The sequence below is a fragment of the Stegodyphus dumicola genome, chromosome 9 (assembly GCF_044657685.1).
Source record: "Stegodyphus dumicola isolate Sdum_Otavi_A_Nest chromosome 9, ASM4465768v1".
NCBI lineage: Eukaryota > Metazoa > Arthropoda > Arachnida > Araneae > Eresidae > Stegodyphus > Stegodyphus dumicola.
Window position 1 is genome coordinate 138,627,299 of NC_140776.1, and position 20,936 is coordinate 138,648,234.

Below are 20,936 nucleotides of genomic sequence, written 5' to 3' on the forward strand. Positions count from 1 at the left end.
CTAAATGTAAAAATTACAAATCGAGATGACTTCAAAATCAAAAAGAGTGAGAAAAAATTAAGAAATTTTAATGCACAAATAATTTTAAAAAGAATTGTAAAAATTAAATACATTTCAAATACACAGTAAATATGTACAAAAAAATTGCAATAAATGGTAAATAGCTCAACTCGAGGTTTGAGTCAGATTTATCAAGGGAAAAGCAGCTCAAAACTCGAACAAGTTAATACCTATAGCGCGTTTCGTCAAAGGATAATAATTGAGACTATAAACGTAATTTAACTAATAGAATAATCCAATTTAATAATCTAAAAAAGTATAGTAAGTCTCAATTATAGTACTTCTTTTCCCAACATGCTGTAAATTAAAATTGTAAACATAAAACTTACTGTTAAACAAGAAAAACCTATACAAGTTAGGCAAATGTACAATTAAAATTAAAATTAAAATAGCTAAAAAGCTATTGATGCACTGTAATTTAAATTGTAAATGTTAAACTTACTATTAAACAAAAAGCTATACAAGAAAGCCTATGTACCATTAAAATAAATAGCTAAAAAGCTATCAGTCCAAAAATTACACAATTTTATGCGATACACCTTCTAACCCGAAAATTATAAACTTTTTAAGGAAAAGAATAAAAAGAAACATAATAAAAACCTATAAAAACGGGTCTTGCAAAGACCAAAGAAGAATACAAAAAAGGATGAAACATACTTACGTCCACAGTGGTGGTCTGTTCAACTAAAAATGATCAAAATTGCTGCAAAGGGTTGCCGTAAAAAGAAGCATTCATAAGGAGTGTTACCAGAAAAGTAAAGTTTTTCTAATATGGTGAAGCTTCGTAGAAGGAGGGAAACAAATGTAAAGAAGCAATAGCTAATGGTAAGCAACGGCTAAAGGGGGAAGAACTTGTATTTTTAGATGGAGGTGTAAGAAGATGAATGACGTTGGCTGTTTTTAACAAACTGGCATCTTGTTTAAAACTGTGTCGTGAAAAAATGTGAAGCTAAAAACAAATTGGCTAACTTCTAAGAAAGTGCTTATCTGGCTGAAAGGAGTTGAAATTGGAAAAATTAGCAATTTGTTAATAAAAAGTTGTAATACTTCGCGCTAGAGGGCGGACAAGCGTTTTTGAAATGAAAATAGCCCTTAAATTAATAAAAGAATATGTATGGCCAGAAAACAGCAATATTAAATAATAAATTTAATAATTTAACTGAATGTCTGTGCCAATTAAGAGAAAAATTGAGGTAGCAGAAAAAAACTATGTTACATTTTTACATTAGATCAATTGAATTAGCCATCCATAAGTTCCCTTCCCTTGGGATTTAAGTAAAAATTTCATTATCTAATTCAAACAATCTAAAATAAGAGGTAAATGCCAGCTTTTTTTAAAGAATTTTTAATGATAGCTTTTGGAATAAGACTGCTTTGTAAGACTTTAATGAAGTATAGTATTTCTTCTTGAAGGAGGTGTGCTTTATTACAGATTCTTTTAATTCTAAGAAGCTGTGCATTAATTGTAATAATAATGACTTTTTTTTTTAGAAATGTTAAAAAACCAGTTAGTAAGTTTTAATGCCTGAAAATTGAAGTTTCTGCGTTTGTCAAATATTTTAATAAGATTGTAATTAAGAATTTGAAGATCTAAGTAAACAATATCATTTTTGAAAAGTATTAGTGGCATTAAGTATATATGTATATGTATATATATACACACACACAAGATATATATTTTTTAAAACTGGAACATATATTCAAACTCTTCAAGGAATTAAGAGGAAAAAAAAAAAAAAAAAAAAAAAAAAAAAGAAGAAGAATATTTAAAATTTTAAAATGATGCCAAAACCCATTTCTCATATATATATATATATATGGCCCACCAGTGGCTAATCAGTAAAGTCGCTGAACACTGGTATTTGGTCCGAGGTTTGAATTCCCATAAAAGGGCTGGCTGCATGGGCATTAGACTTTGAGTGCCTTGCTGTAATAAAATAAACCAAACCAAACCATACACATATGTAATGATTTAGAAAAGAAGATTCGGATAATAATAATGATGACTGATCAAACACATTTATCTTTATTCTTGAGAAGCCCAATTTTAAAATGAATTACACTGCATCCATTACATAATGGTTGCAGTTAGCATCCATTCTTGAAGAACAACATCGGCACTATTTATAGTTTTGGAATACATTTGAAGCAACAGGTCCAGCTAGCAATAGAAGCAGAAATCAAATTCAAGATATGTCAAACCCCAGAAGAAAGTTGAACTCAAAGGGGAGAAAGTTTCACTTCTGACCTTTCCTATTGGATATTATTAAAATGTTTTGGTTCCAAATAAAATCTTATTCGATGAAGAATTTATGAAAGTGGCTATATCAACAATTTTATGTAAGAATTATATGACAGATTAATTTGGAATGATGCAGTTTAAAGATATTTACACTCCCTCACATGCATCTTTTCTGAGGTGCTATTTGTCCTGACTTTGTTTTTATGGATGACAATGCACAGCCACACAAGACTCATAATGTTGAGGATCTCCTGGAAAATGAAGAAATTCACAAAATGGATTGGCCAGTGTACTCCCATGATTTAAGTCCCATTGAACAGGTGTGGAAGAAAGATGCCTGGTGGCATGATCTTACCCTCTGGAGAACATCAGACAACTGAAATAGATGCTTCATGAAGAATGCGAACTCTTATCCCTGTTAAGTATCGACAGATATTCATTCTATACCATATGCATCTTATTCATTTTTTTTGGTACTAAAACTTTCTCCTCCTTTAAGTACTAAATCATGCCTCTGTAGTGTGAATTTTACGTCTTCCAGTTTACTTTTCGTGGAATTACGGCCAAAATAAAAAAAAAATTGCTGAAGTTTCACACACTAATGTATGATAAATAGTATACCTCTTTGAATTTACACACTGATGTATGATAAATAGTATACCTCTTTGAATTTACACACTGATGTATGATAAATAGTATACCTCTTTCTCTTTTAAGAATAACTGTAAATTTGGAACATATAACTACAAGAACTTAGCTGCTGCTAACAAATAAATACATTCAATGAAATACATCAATTGAGGCAAACGATAGTTTTATTTTCTTTAGGATAATTGCAGACAAATTTTCCTATTTAAGGTAAAACAAAAAATGATTTATATCACTTGAATAATAAATCTCTTATTTAGGGCATGCAAACACTAATTAATATTTTCTGGGAGTGAACAATACTTTCTATATTTGCAGAGGTAACTACAGTCGCTCACATTTGTTTTTAGACACTTGTATTTTTGATAATTATTTGCATAGATCTTGTATTAAATATTGAAACATAGACTTTAAAATTTTTTCTCATATATTATTTTTTCTCTATTTTAAGCCTTGCTTGTTGTAGAATAAATACCATCAAAATATTTCTTGCAGTAAAATAATTTATTGAAAAGGTGTTAATCAGTAACTCACATCATAATTTGGACACTCCAAATTTTTGTTAAGATATTTTGGTAGAAAATGTTTTTTGCTCAATTTTTTTGTTTTAAATGAAAATACATCATAGGAATTATCATCTGCATTTGGAAATGATTACTTGTTTAGCAAACTATATTAATATTTCCACACGTGAAGAGAGTTTACTGCGAGACGCTGCAAATTAATGACCAATTCTGTTAGAAATTTAAAATTCATCATTTTAAAGATGGTGAAAGTATTCAAAATATCCAAAAAATCTTTCACGTAAAGCATTTAACTATCTTTGATGCTGTGAAATGATGAAAATTGTGTGGAACCTTTGAAAACACAATGAAGTCTTGCAGATTCATTCTATGAAGAATCAAACAAAAGCCAAAAATTAGTACTGCAAAATGTTTAGCAGATTTAGAAGAACATTTTTTCACATATGTTTACTCTTAAATTTTTAGAAGAGTCGTTTAAGGGATATGGTTACAGTGGATGATCAGCAAGAAGAAAATTCTTTGTCAACAAGAAAACTAGGAAAATAGGCTGGCTTTCATAAAAATCTATAGTAAGCAAAGTTTTATCATATTGGAACAATCTTATATTTGCAGAAAATTCAAATTTTAATATATTTGGGCCAGATAGATGAATAAATACAGGGCAAATGCAAAATTAGGAATTGAATTCAAGAAACCTATTGTCTTTTTTTAAGCACAGAAGAAGAGGCATTATGATTTGGGGATTATTTTGCAATCTTTGAAATATGAAAATTTAGTGTTTATTAAAAATAATAGTGATTAATAAATATTCTTGATGAAAATCTGAAAACACCTGCAAGAAAAATTGGAATGCAAAACATATTCAAATTCTATTAAGATAATGACCTTACATACAGACATGATCTGTTTCAGCCGTAAATATTTGGTTGTGATTATTATAAAAATATCCTCCACTTACCAAAACTCCCAAATATTTTCTGAATTTACATCCAATTAAACATGCAACTGATTAAAAAAAAAAAAAAAAAAAAAAAAAAAAAAAGAGAAGAAGAAGGAAAGAGAGAAAGAGAATAAGAACTAATGATATTCCTCGGAAAGAACAATTCTTATGTAAGACATATAGAACATTTTTACATGAAAAAATTCATTGGATCCATGCTAAAGTGCATGCAATAAATAATGAAGGTACCGTTATTTTCTCGTCTTTATTAAATATAAACTGTTTGTTTAAAGTGTCTGAATACTTATGTGAATTCATTTCCAGATTGTTGACTTATTTTTTAACCACAAATGTTAAGTATAACTTCTTTCAAAACATGCAGGTTCTAAACTAGATTACCAATAGTATATGTGATAAAAAATAAAAGACTTTTTTTTTAATGTTTAGTAACTGATATTTGCAAATAAAGCAGAAAATTGAAAGTATCCAAAAACAAATGTCAGCTACTGAATATATTTCTCAAGGTGATATAGAATGAAATATCATTGATGCAGACAAAGATGTCATCACAACATAAATTATGGATCCTGTAAAAATTCAAACTGTAATAAAAATAAAAACACAATAAAAACCTCTCTTAAAATACCACCCACAGTTCCACACAAACACAATTTTTGCGAACCATGGATCTGATTGCCTTAGAGAAAATGGCTGTTAGTAATGTTCAATAATGTTATTTAATTATTTTTTAGAGACACGCTTATCTGTAATTATTACACTCATTTTTTTGACAAATTTAGAGGTGATTGCTTACAAGGTTTCACTGTATATGTTCATAGAATCGTTAACCTCATTTGAAACATGCAGCTTTACATTCATGGATTTTAATGGTAGCAACTATGCTATTTCTTCACATTCATATGTAGACTCAATATGACTTCAAGAAATTACATGCTGTCTTGGTATTTGTAAACCCACATGCAACAGCATTATTCTTCAGTGAGTATCTTCACATTATGGCCTCTCCAATAGTTATCCTTACAAAAATAACATAGAATTCTGTAAAAAAATCCAATGTTAAACTTCTTCATAATCCTTTAGAATTATGGCTCAGCTTTCTATAAAACTGGGTTAAAGACTTATAGAATTCTATAACATTTGAGATATAGCTTACGTATAAAGATTCTACACAGATATGTAGAGATATTTTAATGAAGATTTGTGCAGGGATTCTATAAAAATTTCATCAGAGTTCGCGAAAGTTCTACATACAGAACCTTTCACAATGCGTGTATTCTACTAGTAGAAAATATCAGATCCAGTTAACATAAAACTGGGCATAATTCTAACGAATTCCACTTTGTTCATTTGCATTTAGTAAAAAACATCCTACAGGATTTCAGTATTTAAAAGCATTATAAAATTAACCCTCTGAGTGTTATGACCGGGTTTATCAGGTCATCAGAAGTTATGCTACTTGGCATATATTAGCTTATAATTTAAGATGTTTTACTTTTTTACTTTCTTTAATAATGTAAACATCATCTTGATGAATGTAAGTTTATGAAAATACAGACTAAAATAAGTAATTATACAAACTAAATTACTAAATTCTGTTTAAATACTCGTTTTCATGAGAGATTTAAAATCCTGTGCCACTCAGAGGGTTAACAAAATTTTCTTTTAGGATTAAAAAGAATGAATGAAGTTACCATTTTCGAAAAGAATTTTTTTTTAACTTGCCTAAATTTTGAAATGGTCTATGACAGTGCTTCTCAATTTTTTTTTGGTTCGCGGATCAGTAAAACTTACGAAAACATTTCGCAGACCAGTTGTTTTCCTCCAAAAAACTTTACAAGGTATTCAAGAATTACTATATAAGTTAATTGTAATAGTCTTATTACCATTTGCCTACAAGCATATTTAAATATAAAGATAAGTAAATATTGTAATTATTACATATCAGTATAATTATCATATATAAGTACATAAACCTTTGAGAAAAATCACACAATATTTACTAAAAAATAACCACAAAAACCCTTGCATATAAAAACGGATCAGTGACGGCCCCTCGACAGGCGAATGAGGATCCCTTATCTACTATACCTGAAGCGCCACTTGCAAACCTCTTCTCGCCCTCAAGTGGCAGCAACTGAAATAATCGGAATTCATAATAATGCTTTCGTTGGAAAGAGCATCTCTAAAAACAGCACATTTAGGTTTTGGACAATTTCTTTTGATTGTGGCCAGAGGACAAAACCATATTTCAAATAGTCTGTGATATAGTGCCTCACAAAGCTTTTTCTTTTTTTGGCAGATTGTGGACTATATTCACCTTCATTTGTATTCAAAGGAGCAGACAATGTACTTGGTTTTATAGAATCCTTTCTTTGGACAAAATTTAGTAAAGTGCCTTTCGTTTATTTCTCACTCATGGATCTTAGATCATCACTCGTTAAAAAGGTACATGACCCGAACCTTGTTATTAATTTTTAATCTTCCTAAAGTTAAAGAAATAGTAGTTATAGCACAGTAATAAATTCAATGGTTATTAAAAACTTACGCTGATGTATACTTTTCAGTTGTCCACGCGTGCAGAAGAATGTAAGCAAGATAAAAAGCGAAAACCTAACCTAAAATGCCTTAAACACTATGATAGATATTCAGGGTTCAAGTAATCAGCGATGCTCAAGGCAGACAGGGGCACACTAACTGGTATACAGAGTATATGGCACAGCAATTTATGAAAGACAATTAGGCACATAGTTGCCAGTTTGTTATGTTTTTCATCATCGATCATATTATTTTCTAAACTAATAAACTATTGTTATTGTAATGTAGGTGCTGTTGTAATATGGGTTGTCGGCCGATGAAACTTTAGGTTTTGGACAGATAGCTGGATATTTCGCAGATCGGCAAATATTTCTTGTGGACCGGTGCCAGTCTGCAGACCGGCAGTTGAGAAACATTGGTCTATGACATGGAGAAGGAGGGGAGTAAAAAGTGTGGAACATATATGTTTTTTAATAAAAAATTTAAAATCATTTTGATTTAAATAAATACTTAAATAAATTTTAAATAATAATTAAGCTTAACTGAAATTAAGGAAACATTTCTCTTATTTTGGATACATAGGAAACATTTCTCTTATTTTGGATACATAACTGTATTTGCTTGCCATTAGCTCAAACTAGGAATCAAGAATAAAAATTTTATAATTAACAGCATAAATTTAATCTTTTTTACACTTTCACAAGATTTAATTTTTGTATTAGATAAGCAACACTGTACAAAAAATTGTACAAAATGCTATGCCAATTTAGGAGCTAAAAATGTTAAGCTAGAGTAAAAAGGCAAAAACTTCAATTAAAAATTTTTTAACACTTATGAATAAAATGGCCATATCATAGTTCATATTAATATCAATAATGACGATAAAAAGCAATTTAGAATTAAATAATAAACATAAACAATAAGCACCTTGCATCTCAAAATTGAATATAAAAAATTTTCATTATTAGCACAAATCATTAACTAACAGAACATGGAGTAAATTTATTAAATAAGGATTCAACTAATTAATTTACATAATTTTTTTATACAAGGCTTCCTAGTTTGAGATAATGGCAAGCAAATAGTTATGAGAGGGGAAGTTAACAAGAAGATTATTTTTTAAAACATTTATTAGACAAATTAAAAAACTATTGAGTGGGTAAAGGAATTTAAAGAAATTACTTTCTATCTCAATTCTTTTTTGTTAAGAGTTCACTCTTTCTACTTTTCTATTATAAGCTTGAAATATGAAAAAAATGTGCTTATTCTTCAATTGCATTACATATAACGTCACTACAACAGCACAGTTATTTACAGAAAAAAAAAAAAAAAAACAACCTTTTTAAAAGATGAAAAACATGCTCTAAATTAATACAAGAAATAATGTAATGCTTTCTCAGTGATTTTAATATCATTGCCCATTTCCTAGGAGGAAAAAAAAAGAATGAACTATAGTCAACTCCAGATTAACCAGGATAATATCAGAGACATCTACGATTCACACAAAATCATGGCTAAATCAAGGGCAATTAAAAAAAAAAGAAGAGAAAAGAGTAATAGCCCGTATTAAAATTAATGTAAAAATATTATTAATAATTATATTTTCAAGTAGTTTTATCATTAACTTCAATACGATATAAAGTTAATTCAATATTTAAAGTTCTCTTGAGAGACAGAGTGCCTATAACTCTTGTTTATGTTTTTCTCTCACTTCATAATGTTCATGCTATTTGTTTGCATTACTTTTATGTTTTGGTAACAGACAATGTGAAACATAAATATAATGTCTGTATGCATGATTTATTAAAGTTGAGAAATTTATTTCAAATGGATGGTTTAACAATGTTTAGATATTCCAGAATGCATACAATTAAATTACATGCTATTGATAACAAAACCAACTCCCTTACATTATGACACCATCTGCTATTACTACTGCTAACCCACACATTTTTCTTTGCGTATTCTCTAATTATATTTTTTTTTCAAGCTCATGGTTTGTGGCAGTAATTTTCCATAGTTTGGTAATAAATAACCTTAAAATCTCTTTAACACAGGGCCTGATTAATCTGTAAACTGGTTAATATACAATTGGATAATCATGAGCGATCTGTAGTACAAATTATTTATACATTTCAGAAACAATTTTTATATCAATAACAAACATGATACCATGTTTTCCCCAAAAATAAGACAGGGTAATTAGTTTTTGCTCCAAAAGCCAGTTTAGGACTAATTTTCATGGATATCTTCTTTGCGCATGCAAAACAATTAACATTTATCCATTTACTGTAATCAACATTTATTCATTCATTAATTAAAAGTTACATTTATTTAAGTACAATCATATTAACTGTTCCTGAAACATCATCATAAAGCTTCAAAACTTGAATTTCAGTCTAACCTGCTTGTGATTTTTCTTTCAGAACTATTGATCCTAGCCCTAATTTCTCATGTTCAGTAACACAACTCTCCTTAAATGTGCACTTCTTGTCCCTGTAGCCAGTTTGTAATGTATTAAAAATACAGCTATCAGTAATTTTATCCCGTGAATTCTTCACCATTCATTCATCTTGCAGGTTATTATATTCTGATCACCATTTTCAGAGATCTAACTTCTATTTGCAGAAAGCTGTGAAATTCTTACACAGGGGTCCTTTACAATTTCTTTCTTGATAAAAATAGCTCTTTTTTTACACTCATCTTTTTTAGGTATTAAAATATTATTCCCTTTCAATTTGCTACAAAAACTGTTAAGAATGATAGTTTATGGAAAAGTGTTAAAAAAGTTCAGGCACAAAATTTAAAAATTTTTTTAAAAATTTCATAGGAACATATATGCATTGATTAAAATGTCAGTTATAACACACAACATGTTTAATTATGAAGGTTCTAATAGTCACAACCACATCCATTCAGTATCAAGTGTGCATGCATGACGAGTCTGTATTTCATTCGGTAATTTGCAATAAGTTTGTCTGATAATTTTAACTAAGGCTTATATTAAGAGCATTCTAAAAAACTGCTGAGCTTATGCTCTGATTAGGAAAACATGGTACATTGAAAATTGTAGAACATTATAAAGCAGCAATCTAATGTGGGTTTAGAAACACAACACATAAATTTAATACATATAATATTATATATAAGAAACAGATTTGTAAATAACATTTACCTCTAACAGAAAAGGATGGTTTCATAAACCTAGATTTTCCCAATGATGCACCACTGCCTTGCCTAGAGCTAGAATTACTTATAACTGAGTCTAAAGAAGATTGCAGACTGTGTTGGAAGATATCAGGTGTATCAAACCTTGTTTTCGGTTTCCGAACTTGAAAAAACCATGGTTTTTTTGCAGTGAGAGCAGGTGTTAATGATTGATGAGAGTCTTGTCGAGGATCAGGAGAGGTAGGTAGGGAAGAATATCCTTCAGGAGTTCTACCAGCAGGTTCTTCATAACAGCTGCCACTATCAGTGGATGAACAACTAGACATTTTGCCAATTGGTGAGTGCTGAGGAAAATAGTGGTGTTGAACTGTATAACCTTCACTTGTTACAATTTGAGCAGTCTGAGGTGTTTCTTCAAGAGGATTGATATAAAGATTGCTTGAATTCAAGTTCTGAGAGGGGGGAGTTGGAGGTGGTCGGATGGAAAATGGATCATCTGCTGATAAATCAGCAAGAGAGGCACAGGGCTGAGAATTGCAAGTTGCATATGTATCATAACTTTCCATACTGTTGACATCCCATTTATTGATTGTTTTAAGCTCTATGTTGCTCAGCAAATCATAGTTGGTTGAAGGGTCTTGATCAATAAAATCTTTCACTTCCTAACAAAAAATATTTTTTTTTTTTCAGAAACTGATATAATAACACAAGTACAATAATTTTAACTTTTCTAAAATTAGCAATTGCATAACAATTAAAATAAGACTGAAAATTAGAGAGAACTTCCCTTTTGTAAATTCTATTTTTTTATGCATATGATGAAACATTCATTTAAAAATAATACAGCTACATTTTCCAGCAAACCATATTCACTTACTAATTCCCAATCCTTATTATTTATTTATTTTTTTTTTTTACTAATTCTATATTTTGAAAATTCAAAGGGAAAAATTATATGATGTATACTGCTTCTGAAGGAAAGGCTTAAATAGAAAGCATAACACATTAAGAAGCATGTGTAAATAAATGTACTAATATATATATATTAAAGGATTTTATATTTCAAGTATGTTTATTATTTTCAATAATAATATTTTTATTTATGAAATATATTCTTCTATCTATACACAGATTTTATGTTCTTCTCATAAATCAGAAATTTTCAAATTATTTTCTGAAAAAGTTAGGAGGAAGGAGGATGCATCATAGAGAGAAATATGTGAGTACATGTGGTATTACTATGTATATCTAATATCTACATGTTTTTTGTTTTATGTAAAAGACTCATGATTTTCTACTAAATAGAATTCTTCTAGGCTAAAGCTTTTTTTAAATACTCCATGATTTTCTGCAATATTAAAGTTCCTATCAGTAATTCTAGACATATGTTCCTTCCTTAATATGTAACCGCACTTACCTTTTTACGTACAAAAACAATAACAAGCAATCATAGAAAAGATAAATGTTGCACAAATTACTACTATTGCAACAGTAAACACAAAATAAAGATTAAGCAACTTGTCAAATGCGTCAGCCCTTACATAAGCATCGTCATCACGTATTCAAGTTCAAATAAGACAGAAGAGAATACCAGAGACGAGCTCCTGCTCTGGCAATAACTTTCAGTCAAATAAGACAGTATGCTAGGAGAAAGGGGTACTCAGACCTGGCAAGCTAGAGGCTGCCTTTAACACAGTTGAACGCCCCAACCCCTAAAGGCGATCCAAGAGGCCGCTAACTTATCGGTCGAGCTGATGAGATAAGTCTAAGCTGAGTCGACAGGAACACTTAGCAACTCACATTCCACAACCCTGTTCGGAGGGATTGTAACAACATCTGCCATCAATAGAGGCCCCCAAACCCAGACAGCAGAATGAAGTCACATAAACACTGTCAGAAAGACAGGGCCACCAATCCGGCCTGCTAACATTACGTCACGGTATACAGATGATGGCTTTAGGCACCTTCAGATAGAAACCAAGGAAGGATATGAATATGCAGTTTTGAGGCTCCAGGCACCAACTGGAAACCTCAAGCAGTTTAAAGGTTCGCTGAATTTCCCAACTCCACCGACTAGGGTGTTTTGCCCCAGACAACCATAAATATCTGATTATGTAGCTCAACCATAACCAACGGAACGGACGAGAACGCCATACGGTCCCTGCCGAACCTGAAACAGATGATTCCAGTCCTGTGGAAACTGATTTTAAACATCCATGGCCAAGACTGCATAGGTACAGATCCTAATCAGTAGCTTCCGATGTTTTATCTGAGTCGACCCCCACTCTGAGGAGCGTTCAGATAAGACAAGAATTTTCCTGTTCAGGCAGGCAGCGAGATGAACTACTTTTTTTTGATGATTTCCCGCAGCCTTTTTGACTCGGCACCATCATGCGGCGCACAACTTGCACCTATTATTGACACGGACCTGCTATCCACAAATTATGCCAAGCATTTTTAATGTATCTGGAGACACATCCTACTATGATCATACGCACGCTGCACGACTGCACCTATTATTGATGCAGACCTGCTATCCTTAAATTATGCCAAGCATTTTTAATATATCTGGAGACACATCCTACCACTATCTTACGATGCTCCACACAGCAGATTTTATGCTAAAATATTTCAAAAATTCTTGAACAGTCTTGCTATTATTCACGAAATTTAACATGAATTTTAAAAATGCTACTTTATATTTGCATTTGAGCGGGTGCATTATTCCGATATCCATAGGCTTAGACATACAGTTTGGATAAAAGGACAACACGGATGCATTACCTTTCATTAAAATTTTAAGTGAAATATGAGCTGAACAGTTGTGTACAATCAGGACAGTTTTTGCGTCATCAGGTAAACCAACCAAATTCAAATGTTGCCGAGCCTAGGATATAAAATGATTTTCAAACCAATCATACATAATGCTTGTGTCATCTGTGCTCTTTTATTTGCCCAATATATAATGGGGAAAATCTTTACTCCTTTATGCTCGAGGTCATGGTACATATTGCCAGAAAAGACCAGTTTCATCAGCATTGTAAACTTGTCCTGGAGATAACGTTTCACTAATAATGAGTTCAATGAATTCATTTGCAAACAGTTCAGCAGCTTCAGTATCAGCTGGAGCGTTTTCACCTGAAATTTTTAATTGCATTATACCACGACAATTTTAAAATTTGGTTAACCAATCTGTCGAATATGTACACTCAGTTTTTAAGTTCATTTCTTCATGACATATTTTGGCGGTAAAATCCTAGCATACGGTAAGGCCTTGGTGCGATTTTGAAAATTGTCGCCAACACCAAAATGACTCATTACAGCTCATCATAAACACCACGTTTACCGATCATCATAATGTTGCTAAATTCCAAGTGTATCGTATACTAGGATTAAGCCAAAATTTGTTTAGGCATCGCTGCATGAATCATTACTCAAATTATCATATGTTGATAAATGTATGGTGATGAAAGCAAAATATAATAAATAATGATTTGCCAGGTTGGCATTATGGATATAAAATCAACTATGTTTCTATGTAGAATATTTCAGTTTGAGATATATGCCAAGCAGCTACGAAGCCAAATCACTGGTCACACAAATTTATGTTAAAATGATCGTTTCTTCAATAACGAGGTATCTTATTTAGTGTTGTAGTGAGATTAAGAATAGGGATTCTCCACATGTTTTATTATGGAGGAAAAAAATGAATTGCACATGCGTAAAGCATAAAAAATTCTAAAAAAAAATTGGATGGTGGCTTTAAGGTCCGGATTTTAGATCATTCCGGATATTGGAAGCAAGGATCTCCGATTTTATACTGTAATAAATTCCCCATAAAAATGATTCATTTTGACAAAAAAAGTAAAATATTATAACATTCATCAGTAGTAGATTTTAACTGTATTTTTAACAATAGATTAATTCAGCAAAATGATCTATAAATACTAAATAAATACTTTCAATAAGCATAATTAAAACAACATTGATTGACGTACACAGCGGGTTTCCAAAGTTTTAGAACTAAATTTTTAACAAATTCCTTTGACAGTATTTATTATAGAGTATTTAAACTTGTTTTTCCTAAAAGACTGCGTAAAGCATAGCAATGAAATTTTGCTATAAGGTGGGGAAAATAGCAAAGATGAGATTGAAGTTTTATATAAAGCATAAATGATAAAGTATGAACAAGATTCCAATGCTTTTCATTGATATGGATGATTTTATGATGCACACAAAAATGCTGATGATAAACCAAGGAGTAGTTGATTTTCACAATCTTCAACGGATGAGAAAATTGAAAAAGTTCAGCAATTATTCTTGAACAACTGTCATCTGTTTTTTCAAATGCTAGCTGATGAGGTTAGCATTCTAAAGGCAGTGCTCGCAGAACTATCATGAACGATTCTGAAAAAACAGCATTTTGTTCTTGTTTTTTTCCCTTAAGCACTGGATGCAAAACACAAAGATAAAATTTCTGCATGCCATGATTTGATCGAAATGGCAGATGATAATCCTGCTTTTTTTTCAAACAAACTGAGAGATGAAACCTGATACTTTGCTTATGATCCTTATGCAAAATATCAGTCATCTGCTCAGAATGAAGAAGGTTTACCAAACCATAGACATTTCAGTTTCAGAAATTTCAAGTAAACACCATGTTGGCAATCTTTTTTGAATGGAAAAAAATAATTCACAAGGAATTAATTTCTGATGGACAAAAAGTGAATTTTTCATTTTATAAAAATGTAATGAACCGAGTTCTTAAGGGATTTCAGTGCATCAGACCTGAAAAAGCTTAAGTGAATAACTGGTTTCTGCTGCCTAACAATGTGTCATAACACAATACCATTCTTGTCAAGCAGTTTCTAGCAAAGAAACACGTCAAAATTCTCAACCAACTCCTTACTTTTTGAATTTGTCACTTGTAGAGTATTTTTTCTCCTCTAAAATGAAGTCTCATTTCAAAGGTCATCATTTTAATTACATTGAAGGGTTTCAGAAAACTATAACCACATGATTAAAAAGGATTTAGAAAAGGTTTTATGGATGAATCAAGCAGTTGTATGAATGTGCCAAGTGTTATATAGACTAAGAATTAAGAATTTCTTTTCTAAACTCTCAATTTTTTAAAAAATTTTGTCTTAAAATTTATAGATGCATTGTGCATATCAGTTACAAATGTTTTCTATGTCTGTTTTACAGAAACAATTGGACTTACATTTTCATTTCATAGAATATAGGAATTTATTTCTACAACTGCATTCTATTAATTTATTTCTGTAACTACTATATTACTAGAGTTTATTGATAGGAATTCAAAGGCAAAGCTCTTTTTTCTTATTGCGAGCATATTTTATTATGGAATCTTTAATTTAAAAAAAAAAAAAAAATACACACACACACATATATATATTTAGTTAAAAAGAAAAGAAAAAGCTAGTTTGAGATGAATGTTAATGAATTTTGAATAAAGGTCTTATTATAAAGTCAAAATTACACTATTAGTTTCAAAATGTATTCATTTCTCAGTTCAACTTAAGTTTCATTACATGTTTGTAATGGTTCTTAGTTTAGCTGCAGGATTTGAATCAATTAAAAGTTCCACCCTTTTCTTGATGCATGACATGTACGAGCTGAAAACAAACACACTGCTAAGACAGAAGAAGATTTACAGAAAAACCATCAGTTTCAAAACACAATTTTGTAACTATTAAGGGTATCAAGGCAAAGAATAATGAATAGTTGAAGAGTTTTTTTCATACAATACAGAGCACTATCAACCACTCAAAGATAGAGACATCTATAAAGCATTTTGCATATTTTTAGATGTGATAATAAGGGAATAATAATAAGATGTTAGAGAATAGGTAAATGAGTAAAAACAAATACCTGGTTGACAAAAAACTCAAATAGCAATGCAGGGAGAATAAATAAATAATTACAATTATATGGTGTGATCCAGTCAAATTGAAGAGAAACACATGAATACAAAATTTAAAACTTCACAAAAATAGTAGCCTTAGTTTGGCACGGACTTTGAATAAAATTCTATTGGATTTGAGGGTGATTAGACAAAGGTCCATCTTCTTCAAGAACAAACAACAACAAAAAAAAAAAAAAAAAAAAAAAAAAAAAAAAAAAAAAAAAAAAATTGTTGAAATGTTTACTGATTTTTTTAAAATTAAAGTATTAAGCACGGCTGAGTCTAGAAAACAAAATGTGTTTGTTTTCCAAAATAAGTATAGCAAGTAAACTGAGGGATTAGCCATGGGAAGCCCTCGTAGTCCCATCCTGGCTGATACCTGCATGCATTATTATGAATCTAAATGATTTGAAACTTTAAACTTCCCGGTATGGTTCTGCTATGTAGATGATACTTTTACCCTGTTTGATCATAATAAAGATGATTTAAATAAAGTTCTTTCAATAATGAATTCCATTGATCTTGCTATTCAGTTCACTTTTGAACTTAAGACATGCAATTTTCTTCTGTTCCTCGACATTTTGGTCACACGTAACAGATCCAACTTCAGTAGTATGATTTACCGTAAACCTTCATCAGTTTGCACCACACTTCAAATCATGTCATCCGACTAAACAAAAGTTAGTCTCATTTTATTCCTTTGTTTTCCGTGCACTTCAAGTTTGCTCATCCAAATTGTCTCTTGATCAAGAACTAAATTATTTAAAAGTAAGGGCTATTGACAGGGGCTTTTTCACCCAACATTATTAACCAAGCAGTTAAAAAATTCTCATCTCAGTACACCAAAAAAGCACACTCTTGTTTTAGGAGATTATAAGAATTCTGTTATTCCTTTCTTTTCATCAATTAGCTATAAAACTGCATGCATTTTATAGAAATTTAATTTTTGGGTCGTTCTCTATCAATGTATTTTCCTATCAATAAAATTCCAAGTTCCATACTTAAGGACCCCGCATTAAGGAACATGAGGCATGTGTTAGGAAAAAGGAAACATAGAAGTCCTCTACTGCCCAGCGTTGAAAGTCTGAAAAATCACATTTAAAATTTTTTTTTGCAGCCAAAATTATTCAAAAAACATCTTCCATTGGTGAAGCAGATTTTCTAGAGGCATTTTACATTTAAAGAAATCTTTCTGTTCTAGTTAACGACTCTAATTCCAACCCATCTTTATCTTCAGCCTTTAAGGTAAGTATGTTTTAGTTTTCTTGTTTCATCAATAGATTGGTGTCAGTAGCTTAACTTCTGTCCAGCTATTCTTATGATATCTTGTCACTATATCTTATCTCATTCTTTGTACCTTGGCAACTGATGCTGATGGTTCGGTAAAACCACAGAAACTAGTTCAGTTAAAATTTGCAAATACAACGCTGATTTTTGTTGTTTTGATTTCTAAATTACCGTAATTTTGGGTAGATAAGCCACCCTGGCATATACGCCGCACACATGATAATTGACTGAAAAAATGATAATAACATGAAGTTAATTGAATAATAAAAAAATAACATTAAGTTAATTGAATACGCCACACTGCCGTATACGCCACAGCAAAGCATTCCAAAATATGGCACTTAAGATTCATTTATTCAGTAATTCCCTGCCATATTATGTAATCATCATTGATAATGTTTACAACATTAATATATATATATATAAATAAGGAAGAAACATCTTACCTTGAGCTTGCCAAAAACAAATTCTGATGATTTCTATCAGATATTATTTTTACGGGTTTGGTAAACTTTGTTCATCCCCATAAATTACCATATTATGAAACGGAATACGTAAATTAGATAAACAAACATAAATTTGTACTTAAATTAAACTACATTTATTTATATAAAACCTTCAAGATCCGATTCATTGATGTCAGAATTAAGTAAATTTAACAAATGACTATTGAGGTCAATTTCAACAATTCTATTCTAAATCACTTTTTTCAACGTCACTATCTTCCTTTTCATTTTCTTTTTCGATGATTTTCTACTTAAACAAATTCTGATGATTTCTATCAGATATTATTTTTGCGGGTTCGGTAAACTTCGTTCATCACCATAAATTACTATATTATGAAGCGGAATACGTAAATTAGATAAACAAACAGAAGTTTGTAATTAAATTAAACTACATTTATTTATACAAAACCTTCAAAATCCGACTCATTGATGTCGGAATTAAGTAAATTTAACAAATAACTATTGAGGTCAATTTCATCAATTCTATTCTAAATCACTTCTTTCAACCTTTATCTTCCTTTTCATTTTCGATGATTTTTGACTTGATGAAAGCCGACCATATCAGCTCGCACTGATTGCCATACTTTATAGACCTATAAGGCAGCCTCCTCATATGAAGCTTTTCCCATTAGTCCAGAATTTGTGAAGGAATAGAGTCCGCTTGGCATCCATTCCTCCCACTGCTTTTGTAGTTCATTCATGCTTCAAAATTCCATTAATAGTGAGATCCAGCAACTGCAAAATTTTTGTAAGCCCACTTAGTTTCACTGAGACATCAGTGCTAAGTTTTTTTTGTATTAGATCTTACCGTATTGTCTAAATGGGATCACATTGAATCCACAACGAGTCCTCCAGGGTTAGAAAAAAAGCATCTCTCCTTTTTGACCATATTTCTCTTAGCCAAACATCACTTCTTCACACATCCATCTTTTTTCACTGGCGCAAATAGTAACACCTTTAGGGAAGTTTCCTTTTGGAATTGTTTTGGAATTAAACTTCTTAACTTCTCTCCATTGGTGGTACAACCCAAAACACAAGTAAAAGAAGTCTTTTCATTCCCGGTTGTTAACAGTAAATTAGTTTTTTCACCTATTGAATGAACATTTCTGCTTGGAGGACCAGTCAAAAGTAATGGGCACTTCACCCATATTAATTATTCGGCCCCTTTTAAAATTTTGTTTTTTAAATTTTCTTTAAGTGTACTCCATAAAAGCTATCTTTTTTTCAAGCCAGTCCACAGGAAGCTTTTGTCCAAATGTTGTTTTGGTCCTGATAGATAATTTCTTTCGCTTCATCAACCTGAAACACCAATTAGGTCCTCCAACAAAATTTTTAATGCCTATTTGCCCAGCAATTATCTTTGCTTGAAGACGAATTTTAACTGTTGATACTGATAATCTACTTTCTCTGGGTTCTATTATCCATTTCTCTAAAGTGTCTTCGAAAACAGGCCTGGCTATGACACCAATTCGACAAGATCTTTTATTCTTAGGTATTTTCTCTAATTTTTCTTGTTTGGACTTCCACGCATCGCTTGTCAACATGAAATTCTTTATCCACAGCGTGATTTCCGATTTCGATCACTTTCTTCACTGCTGAAAGTGTAAAAGCAGCTGTACAGTCAAAAGTCTTTAATCCGGACTCGTCGGGACTTCGGCGATTCAGGATTATCGATTTTTCCGGATTATAAATCATCAGTTTAAATCTGGTAAGATGGCATGCAGAAATTATAAAATTAAAAATATGAAACCGTAATTTATAAAATAGAAACCATAATTTATAAAATAATGAGCAATTATGATCTAAAGGGTATCAAAATTTACAAAAAAAAAAAAAAAAAAAAAAAGATTAATATTTATTTGTTTACTTTATTAAACATTTCTTTCAATGCGCGCATGCATAAAGCATACATTATGCATAGCCGAAATTAGAAAATTGCAACCAGAAAACTATTTGATTTGTATTCGTGATATTTATAATGACGAGGAATTTGATTTAAATCATATCAAAGACGGAGTACATTGAGATGAAGTACTACATTTAGTAAGGAATTATAAGCCGAATAAAATAAAAACATCTGCCCTGAAGATAACGATAGTGCTGACAGATCAACTTCCAGTTCATTGTGCGCCGCGACGCCCCCCCCCCCCACGCAGAGCAGCGTGAAACTGATAAACAGATTTCAGAACGGTTAGATAAACAAAGGATATGCCTTTATCCATTTTTTGTAGCAATTCCACTTTTTGTTTGATGGACATCGAAACATACTTTTGTTTTGTAGATGCTTTGGGAGCTCCAGCATCGAAAATTCTATTTGACATAATCGAAAGTTCAAGCTTACTTTTATAAAATTGCTCTTACAGTCTGCAAAAAATAATAAGCCGGATCCAATTCAAAGATTAAGGAACAATGCAATCATCAACATTAACTGAAATAGATAATTAGATAATTTTAGCTTATACCGTCCGTTATACATTAAACGTGTACGCGAAAACATATTCTGCGCTTGCGCACACGCATATGTGCAGTTGTAAAAGTCTTATGCGCACGCGTAAATGCCTATGCGCATGCGTCAACGCGGCACATGCGCAGAAAGTTTTTAGCTTTGAGGTCCGGATTATGGGTGTCCGAATTAACGACTTTTGACTGTATAACTTTTTTTCCGAGTAGGAGCCATAATAATAGTAATATTTTTAAAGTGCGAATGATAAGGCTAGCAAAAAATAAGCTACAAAACAGTAAAAATCATGTAAGAATGAACACAGCACTTGGAAAGTAAACATAGCTGTTTCCATTAAAACAAAATATCATAGGAAAACGAGGGCAAAACCATGGAGCTTAGCAGAAAGTATATGCATTACAGTGTCTCTACAGAGAGCGCCACCTACCTTAGTTATGCAAGTTTTTACTTATTGCACTTAGAGCAATCTGAGGTTGGAATATTGCAGCGAATTCTTATTGTTTTGCTTGTGCGCAGCTTACGATATGAACAAGTGAAGTTTTAAGGACACAGAAAAAAAAAAAAAAAAATCCCTCAGTTTGGCCGCCGACCTAAATTTTTAACTTTTAAGTACGCATA

The 20,936-nt window shown here is 31.2% G+C and overlaps 1 protein-coding gene across 1 annotated transcript in view; it reads right to left on the minus strand.

Annotated features, from left to right (window-relative positions):
- The window catches only part of LOC118182787 (uncharacterized), a 73,386-nt gene that overhangs the window by 17,449 nt on the left and 35,001 nt on the right, over window positions 1–20,936 (minus strand). Inside the window, exon 5 of the mRNA XM_035352172.2 lies at window positions 10,146–10,800. Within this exon, the coding sequence (XP_035208063.1) occupies window positions 10,146–10,800 (655 nt within the window). The remainder of the gene's footprint in view (window positions 1–10,145; window positions 10,801–20,936) is intronic.